The sequence below is a fragment of the Pteronotus mesoamericanus genome, unplaced genomic scaffold, assembly GCF_021234165.1.
Source record: "Pteronotus mesoamericanus isolate MK-2021 breed Mesoamerican mustached bat unplaced genomic scaffold, CSHL_Meso_final scaffold_651, whole genome shotgun sequence".
NCBI lineage: Eukaryota > Metazoa > Chordata > Mammalia > Chiroptera > Mormoopidae > Pteronotus > Pteronotus mesoamericanus.
Window position 1 is genome coordinate 22,504,331 of NW_026555325.1, and position 21,454 is coordinate 22,525,784.

At 38.6% G+C, this 21,454-nt stretch overlaps 1 protein-coding gene across 1 annotated transcript in view; it reads right to left on the reverse strand.

The window, feature by feature from the left end:
* Nucleotides 1–21,454, reverse strand: part of PLA2R1 (phospholipase A2 receptor 1) — a 101,886-nt gene that overhangs the window by 45,558 nt on the left and 34,874 nt on the right. The window contains exons 7-11 of the mRNA XM_054562300.1: nucleotides 19,629–19,823; nucleotides 18,159–18,316; nucleotides 14,916–15,014; nucleotides 9,726–9,838; nucleotides 3,191–3,360 (exon numbers count right to left, since the gene is read on the reverse strand). Of these exons, the coding sequence (XP_054418275.1) occupies nucleotides 3,191–3,360; nucleotides 9,726–9,838; nucleotides 14,916–15,014; nucleotides 18,159–18,316; nucleotides 19,629–19,823 (735 nt within the window). The remainder of the gene's footprint in view (nucleotides 1–3,190; nucleotides 3,361–9,725; nucleotides 9,839–14,915; nucleotides 15,015–18,158; nucleotides 18,317–19,628; nucleotides 19,824–21,454) is intronic.

The window sequence follows — 21,454 nt, forward strand, 5'->3', positions numbered from 1 at the left end:
ACGCCTATGCTTTTTGCAGAATGTCATCCGGTTGAAAACACACAGTATGTAGCTTTCTCATATTAGCTTTTTTTCACTTAGTAATATGCATTTAAGTTTCCTTCCTGTCCTTTCATGGTTTGACAGTGCATTTCTTTTTTAGCACTGTCTAACATTCCATTGTCCAGACATACTGCAGTTTATTCATCCACTCACCTATTAAAGGATATCTTGATTGCTTACCAGTTTGGGTAAAACTTTTGCAAAATCCATGTATGGGTTTTTGTGTGAATGTGTTTACAATTCATTTGGGTAAATACTAAGAAATGTGAGTGCTTAGTTCTATAAGAAACTGGCAAACTGTCTTTGAAAGTGGCTGTACCATTTTGCATTCCTACTAGAAATGCATGAGATGTTCCTGTTGCACACATCCTCAATCAGCATTTGGCATTGTCAGTATTTTGGATTTTGGCCATACTAATAGGTTTGTAGTAATATCCCGTTGTTTTGATTTGCAATTTTCTAATGAAATATGATGTTAAACGTATTTTCATATGTTTACTTGCTATCTATATATCTTCTTTGTTTTAGGTCTTTTGTCCATTTTTAAAGTGGGTTCTTCATTTTCTTGCTGAGTTTTAAGAGTTCTTTGTATATTTTGGGTAATAGTTTTCTATCAGATATGGTTTTGGCAAATATTTTCTCCTAGTCTGTGGCTTGTCTTCTCATTCTCTTGGTACTGTTTTTCTCAGTACAGAAGTTTACAGTTTTAATGAAGTACAGCTCATCAATTATTTATTTCATGGATTGTGCCTTTAGTGTTGTGTTTAAAAAGTCCTTGCTATACCCAAGGTCATCTAGGTTTTTCATTATGTTTTCCACTTGGGAGTGTTATAGCTTTGCACTTTATATTTAGGTCTATGACCCATTTTGAGTTAATTTTTGTAAAGGGTATAAGGTCTGACCTGTATGTAATATTCCCTTATTATCTTTTTAATGTCCATGGGATCTGTAGTGATGTCTCCTCTTTCATTTATTATATTTGCAACTTCTCTCTTTTCACTTAGTGAACCCGACTAGAGACTTATCAATATCATTAATATTTTCAAAGAATCAGCTTTTGGTTTTAATGATTTCCTGGTTTCAATTTCATTGATTGAATTTAAGCTCTAATAGTTATTATTTCTTTTTTCTGCTTACTTTGTATTTAATTTGCTCTTTTTCAAAATCCTCACTCTAGGACATGTATTTTTATTGATTTTAGAGAGAGAGGAGAGAAGAGGAGTAGAGAGGAGAGGAGGGGAGTGGAAGGGAGGGGAGAGGAGACATCAACTGATTGCCTCCTGACTGTGGTTCAGACCTGTAATCCCCTTGGCACATGGGAGGATTCTCCAACCAACTGAGCCACTGAGCCAGGACTAATCTGCCCTTCTTTTCCTGGTTTCCTAAGGTGGAAGTTTAGATTATTGTTTTTAGATAATTCTTTTCTAATATAGGCATTCAGTGCTAAAAAATTCCCTTTAAACATTGCTTTCTCTGCATCTCACAAACTATGGTAAATTTTATTTTTATTTTCATTTAGTTTAAAATATTTTAAAATTTCTTTTTTGACCCATGTGTTATTTAGATGTGTATTGTTTAATCTCCAAGTATTTGGGGATTTTCCAGCTGTTTTGCTATTATTACTTTGTAGTTTAATACCAGTGTGGTCTGAGAGCAGAAAGTGTATGACTTTTTTTTTTTTTAATTTGGTAAGGTGTGTTTTATGCCCCAGAATGTGATCTACCTTGGTGAGTGTTCCATGTGAGCTTGAGAGGAATGTATAATCTGTTGTTGATGGATGAAATAATCTACAGATGTCAGTTATATCTAGTTGATTGATGGTGCAGTTGAGTTCAACTTTGTCTTACTGATTTTCCTATCTGCTGGATCTGTCCATTTTTGATAGAGGAGTGTTAAAGTGTTTAACTATAATTGTAGATATATCTGTTTCTCTTTGCAGTTCCATCAGTTTTCCCTCATGTATTTTGTCACTCTATTGTTAGGTCTATACACATTAGGGATTGTTATATTTTAGAATACTGACTTTTTTATCATTACATAATGTCCTTTTTTATTGGTGAAAGCTTTCCTTGTTCTGAAGTCTGTTATGTCTGAAATTAATACAGCTATTCTTGCTGTCTTCTGATTAATGTTAACATTCTGTCATCTCTTTTAATTTATATGTGTCTTTATATTTAAAGTGGGTTTCTTGTAGACAACAGACAGTTGAGTCTTGTTTTTTGACTCATTCTGAAAACCTGTTTTTAACTAGTATATTTAGACCTTTGACTAATATTTGATGTAAATTATTATTGTTATAATAATATCTATTTTTCATCAGGGAAGAGCCTGATGAGGCCCCTATCCCATTTCCTCCGGATACAAATTTAGAGGTAGCCTGCTACTGCCTATTGTCTATTGGAATAGCGCAAATTGAGATCCACAGGCAAGAATGAGACTAAGTCACTCAAATAGGAGTCCATGTTAACATAAAAGCGTGTTGAGCCTAGGTTGGTAACTTAAGCTTAATACAAGGGGTTAAGCCTCGTTCCACAGGGGCTGGTTCTAGTGTATGTTGTGGCTAGAGCCCTTAGCTTCTCTGAAACTGGTTAACCTGGCACAATTTCATGCTTTGGGATCCAGAGCTGAGCAGACAAGAATGAACTAATAGAGCTGTAACTCTGGAATCCTGCTAAGGTACGACAGAAGTCCATGGAGGAGATGAACTAAGGAGAATGTTACCTAAATGATGGGTCAATATTCCTCAGCAAGTCACATAGCAGTGACTGAGAACTGATTAAATGTGTCCACATGTGCCCATTTACTGGGCCCATTCACTGTGAAGTATCAGGAACTATTCTTGACTGAGTAAACCCCTGGGATTCTTGGAAAGAATTTGAGTGGGACAGATTGGACTTCTGCTAGTAAAGGCATGTGTGGTCTTGAGCAATAAATTTATACCTTGAACATGTCAATTGACTTATATGGATTATACTTTTAAAAATGACCAGTCATATGTCACCCCCTGAGAACCTGTGATAATCATTTAGTTGATCTATACATTAAGAAAACATTAAGGAAGAATCAAAGGAGGTAGACCAAGGTAGAGAAGGAACTTGGAGCAAATAAAGCAGGAGGGAATGGTGATATCCCAGGCCCCTCTACTCACGGGGCTGATGTGCATTCCAGTGTGTGTACAGCACCGGCTCTGATTTCTGCCCTGCTGTCTTCCAAGTGTATTCTCCTGTGTCATTTTGATCTTGGAGAGCTATCCAAAAATAACTGTCCTTTGTTTTTACCACACTACTGATCAAACTGGTAATAAAAGCCTGTTCAAACCTTAAAAGGGTAAAAAGGAAAAGTTTATAGTTAACTTCTGGGCAATAAAAATGTTATTAAAACATAATAGATGCACAGAATGGCACCAGAATAAACATTTCTCAAGAAGTCTTTAGAAGAGAGCAGGAAAATACCCAACAATCCTGAACATTACTAATAAATGTGAAATGTCAGTGCAAGTCCCAGAAATACATGAGTGAGGCAAGTATGCCTCTTACAGACAGGGCTTAATTCTTTAAAAGAATAGAGTTTGCTCCAGTTGTGAAGTATAGGTGGTAAAATCCAGAAAGCCAGCAACAGTACATTTTTGGTACAACATATGCCCTATTTTGCAATCAGGGCACACAGCACACATCATCCCATAATGTGCACGAGGTGGGGGTTTGGTAGAGGGAGGAAGAATGGATATTATGCTTTTCTGAATGAGCATCTGCCAACAGAATTCACAAGCACCCACTCTCCACACTTGCCTGGTGAGAACGAAACAGAGATAGAAATAGCAATTTTGTCTCCCAAAGCAGTTTGTTCACAGGCACATGGAGTCAGTGACTTGACATGGAGTCATTGACTTATTCAAACAAATTCAGATGTGCAAATTCACTGAAGATAAATTTAAAACCCTAGGAATAAACCTAAGAAAATACACCCGGTAACATTTTCTCTAAACTGAATGAGTTAGTGTTCACTGATTGGCGGAAATGTTCCCTTCCCAACACAAATGCCCCAGAAGCAGAATCGAGAAAATGTGTACATGTGCTTTCACAGGACTACTTAAACAAAAAGCATATTAAAATTTAACTAACATTGAAATTTTAAGCTAAGTTGGAAACTAGAAAAATTTATTTTCAGTGTAAAGTTTTGAAGAAACATTTCAAACAGCGGTGATTTTTGGCAAGAACTTGCAGAGTCAGTGGGAAAGGGAAGGTCTGATGAAATTACCCAGGAAATGTAACGAGAAAGCAAATTAGGCTTTTTCATCTAATTTTGGATTTTTTCATTATCATCCATCCCTAACTTGCAAAGGGAAGCAAAAGCAACAGGGTCATTAAAGAATAGAGGAGTCTTGATGGAAATAAGGGAAGGAAAGAGAAACGAACACAAAGGAGTAAAATTTTAAATTGCCTTATGAACATCACTAGCAACAAGTAGTGGTCTTAGCTGTCCATGATCCTCATCTTTGCAGAGCATATGCATTTTCATCATGCTTTAGTAAATGTCTTCTGCATGTACTTCTATTAATAGTCTGACTAGCTCATATTTGAAATTTAAAAAGTTCTTTTTTTTTTACCAGATCGCAGTGGCAGAGCCTTATGTAAATGTACTCTAAAAGGAAGGTAGATAAAGCTAAATACTGTCTAGATTCTGTTGTAATTTTCCTTATACTTCAATAGGTTCATGCTCTCGTGATCTTCTCCCATCTGAGGCAGAGTAGCATCATTAACATGCCTAGTGCCTGAAATTGCTGTGCTAAGGAGGTCAGCAAGGCACTGCACCACAAAGGCTATGGCTAGGCCCGCCATTCAGTGTGCTGGTTCTAAAAACCCAAGGGGCATTGCTGGATCTTCCATTACCTTGTACTACAGCATTCATCAGAAAAGTGAGAGAAATAATATTGTCTGTGAACTTGGACTCTAGTAGGATTATTCATACACTATTTTGCTTTTGTCCCTTGTTGGTTTTAGATTTACTTAGTCCACTCTAATTTGCTATCTTATCTCCATTTATTATTGCTTAAAACAATAGAAACTTTCTACTTTTTAATTGGTAAATATATCTTTTAAGAAGTTGCATATAACACTCATATAGTAAAACCTAAAACCTTCAAATCAAAACAGTACTTTAGTTTTCTCAGTCCAGTTTAGAAGATGGCATTTTTTTTTTAAAAAGATTTTATTTATTGGGTTGGCCATTTTCATTTTCACCAATAGCTTTATTGATTTGGATATTTTGAGTATGTCAGCTATCTCCCATGTGGTATAATGTTGAATATTCTCAATTAATGTCTCGATTTGATCGCTATCATCTTCAACTGGTCTACCCAACCATGGAGCATGGTCCAAAGAGAAAACTCCAGCATGACACTTCGCAAACCTTTTGACACATTGAGTCAGTCACAGCACCTTCTCTACACACTGCATAAATCTTGTTTTGCCTTTCAGTTATGTTTTCACTCTTCTTGAAATAAGAATGATATCCAGAAATTTTTGTGTATTTTCTTTCATCTTCAATAATAAAATGGCTACACAAAAATTCACCAATTTTGATGTTTTCTTTTCTTTTTTTAAGGTTTTACTTATTTATTTTAGAGAGGGGAAGGCAGGGAGGAAGAGAGAGAAACATCAATGTGTGGTTGCTTATTACACACCCCCTACTGGGGACCTGGCCTACAATCCAGACATGTGCCCTACACTGTGAATTAAACCAGTGACCCTTTGGTTCACAGGCCGGCGCTCAGTCCACTGAGCCATACCAGGTAGGGCGGTAAGTTTTCTTTTAAATGCACCCTGATATGACAGCTGTCACAATACATTCCAACAAAATGGTTTCAAATGAAGTTAAAGAGAGCTAAGCACTACTAGAGCCATCTTATGGAAAAAACTAGGTGAATTTTCTGGCCAACACATTATTTATTTTTAGACAGAGGGGAAGGGAGGGAATAAGAGAAGGAGAGAAACATTGATGTGAGAGAGAAACATTGATTGGTTGCCTCCTGAACACTCCCTATCCGGGGACCAAACCCACAACCCAAGCATGTGACCTGACCAGCAATCGAACTGTTGACCTTTCACTTAGCAGAACAATGCCCAACCCAGTGAGCCACACCAGTCAGGGCAAGAAGATGGCATTGTTAATAAAGAAATTCAGCAAACATATCTTTCTTCTAAACCATATATTCTAAGAAATTAACTCTGTATAATAGCATGCAATCTCTTGAGTGTCTATTTCCAACTGATAAAGAGACAAGAGAACATTTTATATTCTTTAATACCTTATTTGGTTTCAAACACTAGAGGTGTTGATAGAGCAGATGACCTTTTAAAGTCTTTACCGGCAAGAAAGGGGCTGGCAAGAAGTTTTTAAAGTCATGAAAAGCAAGGACCTACAGCCAAGATTACTTTATCCAGCAAAGCTATCATTTAGAATGGAAGGGCAGATAAAGTGCTTCCCAGATAAGGTCAAGCTAAAAGAGTTCATCATCACCAAGCCCTTATTATATGAAATGTTAAAGGGACTTACCTAAGAAAAAGGAGATAAAAAACTATGAACAGTAAAACAGAGGGGTGGGGGAGGGGGAAGAATGGGGGAAAAGGTACAGGAAATAAGCAGCATAAACAGTAGGTACAAAATAGGCAGGGGGAGGTTAAGAATAGTATAGGACATTGAGGAGCCAAAGAACTTAAATGTACAACCCATGGACATGAACTAAGTGGAGAGGGGGGAGGGGGGAATACTGGGAGGTAGGATGGTGTAGGGTGGCGTAGGGTGGAAGGGAATAAAGGGGAGGAAAAAAATGAGACAATTGTAATAGCATAATCAATAAAATACATATTAAAAAACCAAAAAGGAGATATTGCAGGATTTCTCACTTTTGGCAAAATTCACAAAATTGAATGGCATTTGGATTATTTTGTACCACAAAGCCCATAGCTAATTGATTCAAGATTTAGATATACATGCATTTAGCCAACCATCCGTGGTAACTTTGGAACTAAAGCTTGGCATTCATCCTGTCTGGAAGCAAAGAGGCCAGGCTGGAAAGAACTTGGTAACAGTGAGCAAGCAAATAAAATTCTGTTATTCAGCAATAAGGCTCTGGGTTTTTTCTTTCTTTCCCATTCCACAAAGTGTTAAAAGTTCTAGACAAGGAGCAGTTTCAGGATAACAAAAGAAATAAGTAATTTGTAGCAGGTGGTTCTAATTGTGCCTATCAAACCTGTCGCTCAACTGTGCAGAAGAGTGGAAAATCAATTAGCAACTACAAGCTTGGGTGCTGGTGAGTGACAGGAGTGTTGTAACGGAAAGGGAAGTCAGTAAGGGAAGAGAATGATTACCAGGGCTGCTAGTGGACACTCCTAGGTCTGAGGGGTCTTCCCATCTACTGCCCAACTTTCTCAGACAGAAGATGCTGTTGAAAAATGTTTAAATGTGTACTGTCACCCAAGAGCAATACGATGTAAGTCTTTATTTCTTAGCTGTTGGGGTTTGAATGGAATAAAAATGGGGCTCTTCTTCCTTCCCTCAACTAGCATGTCCTGTGTTGTGGCCACTGTTTTGGATGTAAGCATGTTTGCAGGGCCGGGCACATGTATGTTACCTGCCTGGGACAGATGCATCACTGGAGGGAACTCGGGGGCCTGGAGGGTGACTGATTAGCATGACCGCACAAGGTCACCTGGGTGGGCCTGGGAGGTCGAGGCTGGGACAAAAACAAACCTACCTATGCCATAATTCTGCTTTACAGTTGGACCACACATTCGTGTTGGCTACTGAACACAGTTAATCAAAAAAACATATTCGTAGCATACTCATATCCAGTTTTGGGGGAAATGGAAGTGTAATTTTTTTTACTAAACACTTTCTATCATTTGCATGAAGTCCCCAAAGGTGTTTAGAAAATGAAGCATTTGAACTCTAACAGATTTCTGCCTTACCTGGGGTAATTTTGGCACTATGGGTTATGTGTAATGTCACTTTGAGTTTATCCATTTTTTGTGTTATTCTACCTTCTTTTCTTGTTTTATATATCTATTTTCTATTTCTTTAGCTGCTGGCCTGAAAGTAGCATCTGGACAATCACACTATGCCTTTTATTTCTCTTGTTACAACATGCTAATATGATGCTCCTCACAAAGTAGGTGTTCAATAAATAACTTTCTAATAAAATCCTGACTATTGAATTTTTACAAAATCAGTTATCATATGAAAAGTAATTAACACAGTAACGGGTATGTGACAGGCACTCAATGAACAGTAAACACACACACACAAACAAAAAAGAAAGGAAAGAATAAGACGTTTAAAAAAGGTGAAACAGACTTATTTTCACCAGGGAAAACATAATTAATTAAAAAATAATTAACAAAAGAGCATAATTTCATTGTTCAGGCTCCTAAATAAAGTCCCACGTTGACTCATTGATTGGAAGACTTCCAACCCAAGGTTCTTGAAACCTCTTGGGTGGATTAACAAATTAAGGATAAAGGTTTTTTCCCTGCCTGGTAGTTATTCTGGGAAGGAGAACAATAGAACTCTACAACACTAGAAAGACAACACTAGCTACATCAGAAGTAGAGCTATACTCCCAAGGAAGGGACTCCTAAGCATAGAATGTTTCACCTGGCAGTTTATTTTGCCAAATGTTGTCCATTTATTCCTGGGTGTATGTGTGTACTCACTTACATGTATGAACTTCTATGCATTATTTGGAGGACAAACGGGAAAGAGGGTAAGAAATCAAGAAGGTAAGGGAGAAGGAAATACTGGTTTTGAATATTGACTCCCTATGTGGGGGGAGCAGAGAAAGCACACGGAGTCCCTCCTGTAGGTTAGACCTACATGCAAAGGGTCTCTAGACATGAAACCATAGCACCATTGTTCTGTTTCTCGGTATTCGTGGGTATTTTTAAAGGCAACGGCCTCAGTAACATAAGCAAGTGATTTGCTTTGCAGCTATAGTTTTCCCATGGAACTGTGAAAGAGTTCTGTCTTGCTTCTGTCTTCAGCAGGGAGGAGTCAGTCTCACAGCCCTCACTGTCCTCCTGATATGATAGTGACACTGGGGTCATTTCAGCTTTTGGTGCATTGACCTTCTATTGCACATCAGTAGCATGCTTTGAATTGTATGGCGTGTCAAAAGGGCAGAGCTCCTCTGCTAGCATTGAGAAGACACTCTGCACTGAGAAGTCTAACTCTAAACATAGACCTAAGAAGCAGTGGGGAAGCATTTGACTATTTGAAACCTTCACAGTTCAGTTACACTTACTTTTATTCTAAAAAATAACAAAACATGATGTATGCACATTAAATTTTTAAAAAGGTAATATTAAATAACATATTTCTTCCCGATTACAAACACTTAGAAGATAAAAATCTAAATATAACTGAATATATTAGCAAAGTTACATAATTAATAAGTCTTTATGGAAGTAAAAGTCACCTTAAATTTTACTATTTGTTACTCAAAAATCAATTTAGGAATAACATTGTACAATTCAAATTCATCTTATTCAATAATTTAAATAATTTAATACGCTATAGTACACTTTAGATTTTGAAGAGTTACTGATTATGGTTAGATTTTTGTCATTCCAAGAGCCCACACGTCAAAGCACAGTCATGTTTCTGATAGAAAATTTCTATTTTACCTGTTTGTAATGGTAACAAGGGCAGGAGGACAGTAATAACCATTGGAGGCATGGTCAAAGTTTCGAAGGACCGTGTCAATTTTATAACAGAACCCACCATGTCTCTCCCATCCCTAAAAAGAAAAAAGAAAGTTAAGGACATAATCTGATTAAGTAAGATCTTTTTTTCCCCCTATATTCTCATTTACCACTTACCTTACTTTCTTGTCTGACCCACTCAAAACTTAAATCTTGAATTTCATCTTGATATCTTTGTATTGACTCTATCTGGTAATGCTATTAGCTACAACCACATCTAGATTTATTTAATTCTTAAAACCTAAAACCTTAAAAGCAAATGAAAATAAATGGGCACTTTCTCAAGATCTCTCTCTCTCTCTCTTTCTTACACATACAGGGAGAGAGAGGGAGAGAATTGAAACATACAGAATTTCATCCAAATGGTTCTTACAGGCTGGTAGAAATTAAGAGTGTTTCCTCTGAAGACACGCTGCTTGGGTTTGAATCCTGGCTTTACCCCTATGTGACCTTATGTAATCTCTCCATGTCTTAGTTTTCTCCTCTGTAAAACTGGGTAATAATAGTATCCTTGGGGCTGTTGTGAGAATCAAAGGAAACAGGGCAGGCAGAGACCTCCAAATACAGATGGGGACTCAGCATGAGCGAAGAGGACGCAGGTATCTAGATTATAGTGTATAATCTTCCAACTTTCATACTGCTTATTTTACATTATTCCACTGAGATTCACTGAGGTTAAGGACAGGGATAAGGCCACAGACTCATAAATAAGCTGACCTGGAACCAAATAAGGGTGCAGCTTAGATAGTCTTGCATGGATCATAATATATCCAAATAGAGATTGGCCAGAATATATATATTTCTGGTAAAGATTTTTTTCTAAATCAAATGGTTAGCCTTTTAGAGAGAAAGCAAGCAAGCTCTGGCACTCAGACAAAAATGACACATATGTGGTCCACGGATCAGCCCTGGCAGCAATGAAGCGTGCTCTGTTCTTTAAAATCACATGGTATAGAAGACATACCTTCATTAGCCTTTTGTATTTCAACTGAGTTATTTTAGTTCTTTTTCTTTCAACATGAAAAAAATCACATGACTTGTACCTATTTTTACATATTCATCAATTTTAAAATACACTTCATTTTGTGCCATGACAATGCTTCTCGGAATTTGATGAGCTATAAAATGATTTTTGCTATATTCTTGGTCTTGTAGTAAATTGAATAAAACCTTATTTTAGAAATCAGCTATTTTAGTTCAAAATATATTTTTAAATGAGGTGTGGATTTCAGGAGTCCCACATCCAGCCAGCCAGCATGTACTCTGAAGTCACTCCCTTAACATTAAAACTGACCCCCAACCTTATGTGCGTGAGACACTGAGAGCTCCAGCCATAGCCCCTCCGTGGATCACCCCAGACAAAGCAGGGGGGTTAGACTATTTTTGTATTTGAAAGGACAGGTGAAGAAAGCTAACCATTTGACATTTCTGATGAAGTATTCTTTCTTCATTAGTAATTTTTAGGTCACAGGTTACTTAGGAAAACAAAAAATCCAAGAACTGAACAGGCTCAAGAAATTGTGACATAGTAATAACCAGAAACACACAGAATTTTACAATAAATCTTTGCACACATAATGAAAGTAGAAAGAGTAATTGATTATAACCATGAATTACCTTTGTACATGAAGTGCCATTTCATTTTAGATGAAATGATGAGGACAATACTTAAATAATTGCTCATAGTATGCAATCCCCCAAAAAGTGACTCAAGAGAGAGAATCAAGATGGCGGAGGAGTGAGTAGAAGTCACACTGACCTCCTCCCAGGACCAACCTGGAATTACAACTAAATTGTGGAGAAATCACCTGAAACAAACAACTGAACAATAGCGAGAAAGGAGTCTTATAACCTCAGAAAGACAGAAGAATCAGCTTTAGCACAACCTAACTGGTAGGGAGTGCAGTAGAGACTCAAGAAGGTGGGTAGCGTGCCATGGGTGGCAGCACAAGAAAGATATTGAAACAGCCAGTTGGATCCCCCTGAGAAAAACAGGGTCTAAACAGAAAGTGGGGATCTCCACCCTACAGCACCAAAGCCCAAAAAGTACACAGAAAATAGCCAGTTGTGAAAAGCAGCAGGGTTTCTCTCTGCCAGAGACAGGTGGCTAGAGATGCAAAGAGCTGTTTAAAGGGCCAACACATAAATTTTTATTTGCAGCCACTTACTCTGGTCTCCAGAAAAGGCGAGGTCAGAATGGGCTAGAGAGCCTGAGGAGAGACTGGGGAAGGAGGCTTTGGGGAGAGAACTCAGAGAGTAGCCTGCGGGGTCTTGGTGCTGACTCATTCCCCATGCAGCAGCAGCCATCTTGCTCAGGCAGACCACTCCCCTGAGTGGCAGCAGCATCAGAGGACCCAAAAGCCCCACCCGCAGGTGGGATTCCACCCCGCCCTGTGCTGTCTAAGTCACCTGCTAAGTGCAGAGTGGCAGCCACAGATAGTAGATCCCCCGCCAAAGGGGGTGCAAAGTGGTCTAGATACACTTGAGGAGAGAATGGAATGGGAGGCTTTGGGGAGAGAACAGAAAGAGTAGCCAGTGGGATCCCAGTGCTGACTTCCCTCCCATATGGCAGCAGCCATCTTGCTCAGGAAGAGACTGCTCCCGTGAGTGGCAACAGCATGAGAGAACCCAATAACCACACTCCCAGGAGGGACTCTGCCCTGAGTTGTCTAAGCCGGCCTGCTGAGTGCAGAGTGACAATATTAACAGTTGAAGAAGACAGCCACAGACAGTAGATTCCTGAAAGTCTTCAACAGACTGCCTAAGGTCAGACAGGGACATCTGACAGCAGAGGCAGAACCAGAAAGTAAAAACAGCAGTCTCCTACCATAGAAGTTCATACCACAAAGTCAGGAAATAAAGACAGATCAATTTAAGAAGCAGAAACAAAAAAGAAGAGTCTCACAAATAATGGGAAGACAAAGAAATGCCCTCCCACTTGAAGGGACAGGAGGAATACCCAGAAAGAGAACTAAATGAAATAGAGGCAAGCAAACTATCAGATATTGAGTTCCAAACAATGGTTATAAGGAAGCTCAATGAGCTCAGTGAGCTCAGAGAGAATTACCAAAAACTACAGAGAAACTATGAGGAACTTAAATTAAAAAAAGTGACTCAGAGAGAAAAATAAATCTTTTTATTTGCTCTGAAATTATCAAGACTTATTTTATAAATTAATTTGTATGTACAGACTGTTTATAGATTTACATTGAAGCAGTTAGCTAAAAGAAAGGAATCTTTTGAAACCATACTCATAGACAGATGATCCATAGACAAAATGGGAATTTTGTGATAAAATTAGAGAACTGGGTTTGAACTCAATCTTTAAATACTGGTAGTGCTGGCCAGAAAAGGGAACCAGTGTACAAAGTCTGAATAGAACATCAGTTCTGTTTCTGCTGTGTAAAATGTTAATTGCCCTTTCAACACAAAACATGTTGAGTTGCCTCAAAAGACATGCTGAGAAAATTTTTTTTCGATATTTCTGCTTAGATAGAGACTAGATTACTGATCAGTTATAACTGATTCAAGAATTATAATTATTAGATAAAATGTTCGGTAACATGAGCTACAACATGTGCATTGTTCAGTGAGAGTATGAAGATTTGTAGTTTAAATATTGATTAATAAATAAAATGCAGTACCTGGAGAGATACAATATTGTTTAACTGGAACATAAATAATAGGATTAGAAATGGCAATAATTCGAGCAAGACTGCATAAAAAACCAGCTTTGGAAAATGTTGATACTCATACAATCTAAAAATGTCCAATATTTATATCCAAATTCTTATGTATATACGTGATAGTGGGGGGAAGTGAAGGCATGTGTTGAGGACACTGATAAGTAGATTTTTTGGTAACTTTACTGCAGAATATTAAATGTATTTTAAGAAATTTAAAGCATAATTTTCTACCTTGTAAGTTTAAACCTAAATATTATTTTTTATTACTTAAAGACTGAAAATGCTTTATTATTTAAAATACTAAAGTATTTTTATTATCCTCTTCCCAAATAATAAATTCAAGGAGAGATCCAAAAAATATTGGAATTATCTTCTGGAGGGTGGACCCCTTATAGTACAGGCTTCCCCAGCTAGGTGAGTGGTCTAGGAGCACATCTGTATCAGCATACGAGCTGGTGTTGCTGTGAGAGGCTGCATTCGGCTTCAGCGATTTCTTTTTTTTAAACTCTTCCTATGCATTTGCCCATTTCATGATGGGTGATATACTAGCACACCTGTCCATACCACAGTGAGTGTTCAGCATTTTTTGACCAAAACGACATGACCCCTGAGCCCCATCCTCCCTGGTCACCTGATCTCCCTCTGAGCAACTTCTTTTCTTCTGGAATGAAAAAGTCAAAGGGAAACATTTTGCCGATGGGGAAGAGGTGAAACAAAAAACGGTAGAAGCACTAAAAGGCATCAAAATCGAGTTCAGAAACTGTTTTGAGCAGTAGACAAAATGTTTCCATTGGTGTATTGCATCAAATGGAGAGTACTCGGAAGGTGACTGAAGTTTACACATGTAAGAATAAATACACAAATTTTTATAAATAAATTTAATTTTGGAGAGATCTTCCCTCATATATGGTGAATGTGCACTTCTTTCTCTTATTGTATCTATTCAGATATTGAAGTTTAAGAAAAGTGACCAGGGGAGCAAGAGTTTGGATGCAGAGTTCATTTTCTGACTCACAGGAATGCATTCGCTTTCACCCTGACATACCACTGGGCAATGGTGAAAACCCCAATAAGACAGGGCATTGTATGACACTCATTGTTGTTCAGATGGTATAACAGTACAATTTGTTTTTTTAATCAAAATAAAAGTAGTCTTAGATCAAAGAGACTGGCAAGAAAACCCTCGCAGAGCTGTAAATTCTTCATGTGACTCTAGCCGATAATTGTTTAGTTTGTTAAATGTAGGCCACACTCAGAAAAAAAAATGGAGAAGGGAACAATAGGGGGAAGGAAGAAAGGAAAGGTGGGAAAAGGGAGCAAAGGCAGCAGAGGTTCACTTTAAGTTGATGGTGAGTAAGTTATTCTAGTTATGAAGTAGGGACTAGTTATACAGGGGCAACTAAATCACAAAGTTAATGGCACTTACCTCTTGACAGCCTGATCGAGCGTCAGAAAGGACATGCCCTGCTCTCTTACAAATGTAAGAAAGTATTTCTTCACAATTTTTAACTTTCCAGTGTCCTTCCTGAGGGGAAAAGTATTACAAGATGAATGAATACATCCCATTACTGATGCTGATAGGCAACACCAATTATTTTGTATAAAAATATGACTAATAATGTTACAGGATGGAATGTGTTAGGACCTTGTGTTGTCATTGGAAAACATTGGTTCTCTCTCTACATATGAGTGGGAGGCCCTGCTCTCTCTCTAGCATGTAAACAATTGCTGGACATGCCATCCAGATCCTGGATTGGTAGGCAGGAGGGGAGCGGCAACAAGTATTTCTTGATGTGCGCCAGGCTTAATGTTGAGTGACTTTCATATATTATCTCAGTATTCCTCTGAGGTATGCAGTATTACCCCCATTTCAAAGACTAGGTTTAATACTTTGCATAAGAACCTGTAGCCAGTAAAAATTGGAGCTAGGATTTAGTACCAGGCTTAGCTGGCTTTACATGAAGCAGCTCTCAGTGTTTCTTTGTAAAAGATGGGTTAGAGTAGTGATTCTCAGTGTTTAGTGTGCACCAGTTACCTGGAGGAGGTTAATAAAACAGGGGACTGGGCTCCATTTCAGTAAGTCAGGTGAGGTCTGAGAATTCACACTTTTAACAGATTTTCAGGCGATGTTGACCCTGCTGGTCTGGGGGGCAGACCGCTTGGATGAAGCCATTCTGCTGCCCGAGTGAGAATGCTGCTTCTTCTCTTCAGCCACTTCTAAGTGGAAAATGCAGCTGCTAACAGATTAATATTTTATCCTCCTTCCCCATTTTTTTTTTTTTTTTTTTTTTGCTGCGGTCTGAGGTCACGAAGGGGTTGAACTTCCTGGTGACCCAATGCAAAGAGCAGTGTGGGAGGGATCGAAGGGGCGTTCCTCATCCCAGCAGAAGCGCTCTGCAGGAGATGGCCTTGGAAGGCGGCGACTAAAGTGGGGGGGGGGGGGGGGGCGGGGGGCGGAGGTGGCTTGGGTGTTAAATTGAGTTAAGGGGCGCATGCCTGATCAGAGGGATGGTGGCGAGAGGGTGGCACAGAGCTCTTGAAGCGGGATAAAACGGGAAAGCATGGACTAGAGAAGAAGGCATGGTTGGGGTCACGCAGAGAGATGTCTGGGGAGGCGTGTAACCCTGCGGCAGGTGGTGAAGGGTCCTACCAAGAATTTTTTTATTTTAACACAAACAGGCTGTTAGGCTAAAACCATACAACTCAATTTTTTTGTGGTATTTCCGATTTGCAGTGTTAGGAAAAGATGGTGGCCCTCCATGACCATAAAAATCACGCTATGTGGGAGGCGGACGCCGTCAATCTAAGAGCAGCCCTGTAGACCTTGCCCGTGGAGCCCTCAGTTACCGCACAGTGTAAGGCACACGGTAGTTCCTTAGCAACTCTTGGATGGATGGATGCCTGAGTAAATAACTTCCTAGGTTCTCACATTTAAATTTAGGTTTCAACCATGCTTAGGTAACTCATTAATTATAATAATCATATTCATATTAAGGTCTACTTCAAGGGAATAAATGTTGCTTTTTATACATCTGCTGTTTAAGGAGCTACTGAGACGAAGGGGTCCACAAAATATCACACAGCAGCATTGTCCTGACACATCCAGTGATATTAATACCTGTCTTTACTCTCTTAAAAATTATCTCTGTGTCCAAATGTTGGCTCCTGCTCTGTGAACATGTGAAGTGAAATGTCCACATTTGTCAAATAAAATGTGAGAATGTCAGTAGGAAATGAAGGTCATCTCTGTTATATCAAAACTAATGAACCAACAAAGCATCAAATATTGTAGAATAAATTGTGGTGTCTTTCAGCAGAGGTAGACCCATGACAAACATCTAGAGAGGTCATTATTTGTTCTTCCTCAAATGTGACTGAGACACTGCTTTACCACTATAATTGTAACCGCACATATCCTTGATAGTCTGAAAAGATAGAACAATAAAAGACGTCATAAAAGTAAGTGCTTAGAAACATTCCATGTTTGGCTGGCACAATTACTCTGTCAAACTATTTAAGGAACATGGATAAGCTGTTTTTTGGAGGAACTTGATATGGTATCCTGGTGGTTTGAAAGACTGAGAATGCCCACCAAATCCCAGTAAGTTCAGCAGCTATCTGATCAAAGAGAGTAAGTCTATTCCTAACGTATAATAAACCCTTCAAATGGCTTGGGATTAAACTAATTGTGTATAATCAGATGTTTTAGATAAATGAGACTAAAGAGTAGGGATAAGCGTGATGTTATGGCTACTGGGACCATTACGTTCATGTGAGGAAAAGAGCAAGATTTGCCATTGAATCACAATCTTCAGAGGGTGCACACACTGTTGAAAACATTTTATGTTAAGATGATAAAGGAGCTTAAAAACCATCACTCTCAGAGTAATCTCTCAACACCTCAGTTCCTCCCCTCATCTTCATCATTGTAGATGATGGCACCACCATCCACCAAAATGGTGGTTGCTCAAGCTAAAAACTTACCTCTCCCTTACACCCACTTCTCATTTAGCATCAATTCCTGACTTCCAGAGGATCCTGGAATCTGCTTGTCTCCACATTCATTACACTAATTCAGCCACTGGGGTAGCCCCCAAATTGGTTTCTCTGCGGCCATTTTATCCCTCCCCAATCTGTTCTCTATGTAGCAGCCACAGTAACGTCATTTCCTTGAAGCTCCATAGTGATTCCTATACTGGATCCATAAGCCTCACGTTTTTTGCATTCCTCCTGCTCCATCTCCTGCCACGCCCTCACCATTCACACCTTCTCACCATATTGGTCTTTTTGTTATCAAACATGGCAAGCCTTAGCCTGCCTTTGGGCTTTTGCACTAGCTGCCTCTGTCTGGAATAGTCTCTTTGCTCTTCAAGGGGGTTTTGTTGCTACTGTTGTTCTTTAAGTCCCAGCTTAAATGTCATCACTTCAGAGAGCCTTGTCTGACTCTCCTCTCTGCCCCAACCCAAGTTTGTCACCCTCATGTCAGCTATTTCCTCAGAACTATCATGACAACTATAATTACCCTGTTTTTTCTAGGCTACATGCTTACTGTCTAGCATGGAAGCCCCGTGAGGAGCAGGGATGGTGCCTGGCACAGCCTGAGTCCTGGTACAGGTAGCACTCAATACAAGTCCAGCAAAGTGAGCATTGAACAAACTAGTAAACTTACAGATTGCTCTGCAGAGACACACAGCTGGCTTCTATTTGGAAAAATGTGGGGCTCAAGCGTGTGCCAATTAGTATAGATGACTGAGGAGCCATTAGACCATTCAAAGGAAACTGGAATTTTATTGCTGCTCAAACCAATCCATGTTTCTGATGTATTTTCTGTAAGAGATAAATATAAATTATTTATCGCAATTCTATTATATGCAAAGGAAATACTATACCAGGGCTATTACCAAAACATATCACTTTGCAAGTGATTTCTTAATGTGATGAAAGCTGTTTAAGTCTTGGTGAAAATACCTGCTCATACTTTCCCCCTTATACAGTTCTATCCGATCTGCTTGATACAGGCCTTACTAAGTGAAGCAGAGTGGGACCAAAAGCCCACGCCAGGACAATGCTTAAAAACAAGCCAGGTTGCTGGGACTCTGGTTCCTGCTGCTGGAAGAAAAGTAGATCTGAAAAGTCTGTTTTTATTTCTGCCCAGAGAAAGAAAAAAATAGGAAGGTCTATTGGGTTAGGAAAAGGGCATACACACAAAATAGCTTTATGATATGTTTCTTTTTTTTTTCTTTTTGCCTTGGGGAAAAAGGAGCAGAAACTGTTAAAAGCATGGCTATAGGAGCAATGGGATAGCCTGAAATATAAATAAGGTGAGACAGCCCGGGCAGGGCGAAAAGACCCTGCGAGGCCAAGACAGATGTCCAAGTGCCCCTGTTGAGATAGAGGCAGCCACATGGTTCTTTTAAGCCCAAATGGGAAAAGTGAGGAGAAATGACAGAGGCAGGTTTTGTTTTCATTCTAAACTAAAACCTAACTTGAAAAGGTCATCAGAATAGAGTCTGGAGATTTTTTTAAAATTTACTCTGAATCAGTGATTTCAATATTTCCTGGCAGAATTCTATATTAAATATATGATGCAGGTAGAGGCGGATCTGCTCTGATGAACCGAAGCCGGGCAGAGGCCTAGAAACTTGGAACTCCTGAACATGTCACAAAGCTTGAAAACCATGGCACCAAATAAATTTTCACCGGCTAAAGTTATTTAAATCCAATTATTTGTCTAAGCAATTTCCTTTACTGCTTACATTACATGGCCACAACACATTACTGCCATCTAGTGACCATATAACTAAATTACAGGTTTAGGGTTTTGTTTTGTTTTGTTTTTTCCCTTTAAATTAGAAGTTTCAGGAAATGGCATTTGCCCCTTGAAAGTGTGTGCGTGTGCGCGTGCGCACGTGCATGCATATATAATATACCTGGCACATGTGAGCTGTTACAAAGCTTCCGAGTATGTATTTTGTAACAATCCAATGAACTTACCTTCAGGGGTATTTTTTAGAAACCTCAGATATATGCATCATGAATAATCACTTTTAAATAGCTTCATTTCTTTTCTACTCCACTGATAAAGACTGTTACTACATTATATTTCATATGTCTTAAATCAAAGACATTTGGCACTCACCATCTCCAAGGAGGGTCACAAGGAACTCCACCTCTGCTAACGAAGCTATGTCTATTAGTGCACTATTAGCAGACTGGCAAGAATGCAAAGCCTCGTTCCAGGTCTTCCCTTCTTTCTGAAGTTTATAGCAATTATGATTGTGGGGATTCCAGCCAGGCTCACAGTGGGTAGTATAATATTTCCAAGCATCTTTTTCTTTTTAAACCAAAAACAATAACAATAGCAAAAAAAAAAAAAATCATTTCTCACATTTAAAACACATAACTCATTACTCTTTAAAAAGATTTTATTTATTTATTTTTAGAGAGAGGGGAAGAGAAGAAAAAAGAGAGGTAAGGAAACATCTATGTGAGACAGGAACATTGATCGGTTGCATTTTGTACGTGCCCCAACTAGGGACTAAATCTGCAACCTGGCATGTGTCCTGACTGGGAAATGAACTGGCAACCTTTTGTTTTGTGGGATGACACCCAACCCACTAAGCCACACTAGTCAGAGTCATTAGTCATTACTCTTAATATAAGCATTAAGAGTAACACAATACAAAAATAAATATAAATATTTCCATCACAGAGTACAATTACTTTAAAATTTTGAAAAACAGAAAACATATGAAACAAGAACATAAATTATAGGATTCTAGATCTTCAGAGTTGAGAAGGATCCAATCTATGATCCAGATCTATATCTAAGATCTAATAGACCTTGGTCCTTCATTTTCCAAGTGATATGTAAGGCACAAAGAGGTAAGGAGACTTGGTAAAGGTCAAATAGCCAAAGTTGAGAGTCAGAGCTAAATAGAAAATTTTCAAGTTATACTTCTCCATTTTAAAAATCTTTTCACACTGAAAAAAAGTATTATGGACCACAAATTAAATATTTTATGTACACTATGTGGGGGTAGATATTTATCCTCAGCTGAAAAGAGTCTGAAATTCTTGCCACTTCCTCTAGAGTAGAGATGACAAAGCTTTCATCTTGAGGGTCAGTCTGAGTGCCTGTGGTGTCTCTCCAGATTCATATGAACACTGGGTTAGATTTAAAGGATAATATTGTCATGATGCAACTGGAGGGGAAGGCAATGGTGTGCATGCCAAGTTTTGGCTTTCCTCTTCCAGGAGCTTCCCCAATCTGGTGATACAGCATTTTTGTTTTATTTGATGAATGACAAGTGAGTGCCTGCCTTAAGCACCTAATTTAGTTACCATTCGACTCCTATTTGGGGAACAAGCCATTTCTTTTAAAATTGCTTCCGTGAACTCTGACAGCAATTAGTATCACAGTTGAAGAATGTAGGACATTTAGATATCACTTACCAAGTGGTTTTCAACCTTAAAAAAATGAGTCACAGAACTTCTTTTACAAAGGGGACCTTAAACTTCACTAAAGGAAAGATAAAAAGAGAAAGCAGGAACCTCTTTGACTGAAGCAAAGGTGGAATCAAGCAAAGAACCTGGGGATCCTGACACAGTTTGAAAATGCTGGACTAGGTCATCAAAAAAGTGTGTTGAATTTGAAGCAACAGTAATTAATCTAAACAAACTTAGTTTAACTACCCTCATTTTTGGTCTCTGACCTCAGTTAGTAGATTAGGGGAGTAAATAAAGGAGAAGAAAAGAAAGGCAGTAGGAGGGAGTGCAAGAGGGCATAAGAAAAAAAAATGAAGAAGGAAGAAATGGAGAAAGGAAAAATGGCAGGAAGAGAGGGAGGGGAAGAGCAAGTATAGCAGTAGCAATTTAGGCACGTTGTTGAAATAAAGGAAAAATCTCTACCTAAAAAAAAGACAAAGCTTCCTCCACCCCTTCTACCATATTCTATAATACAAT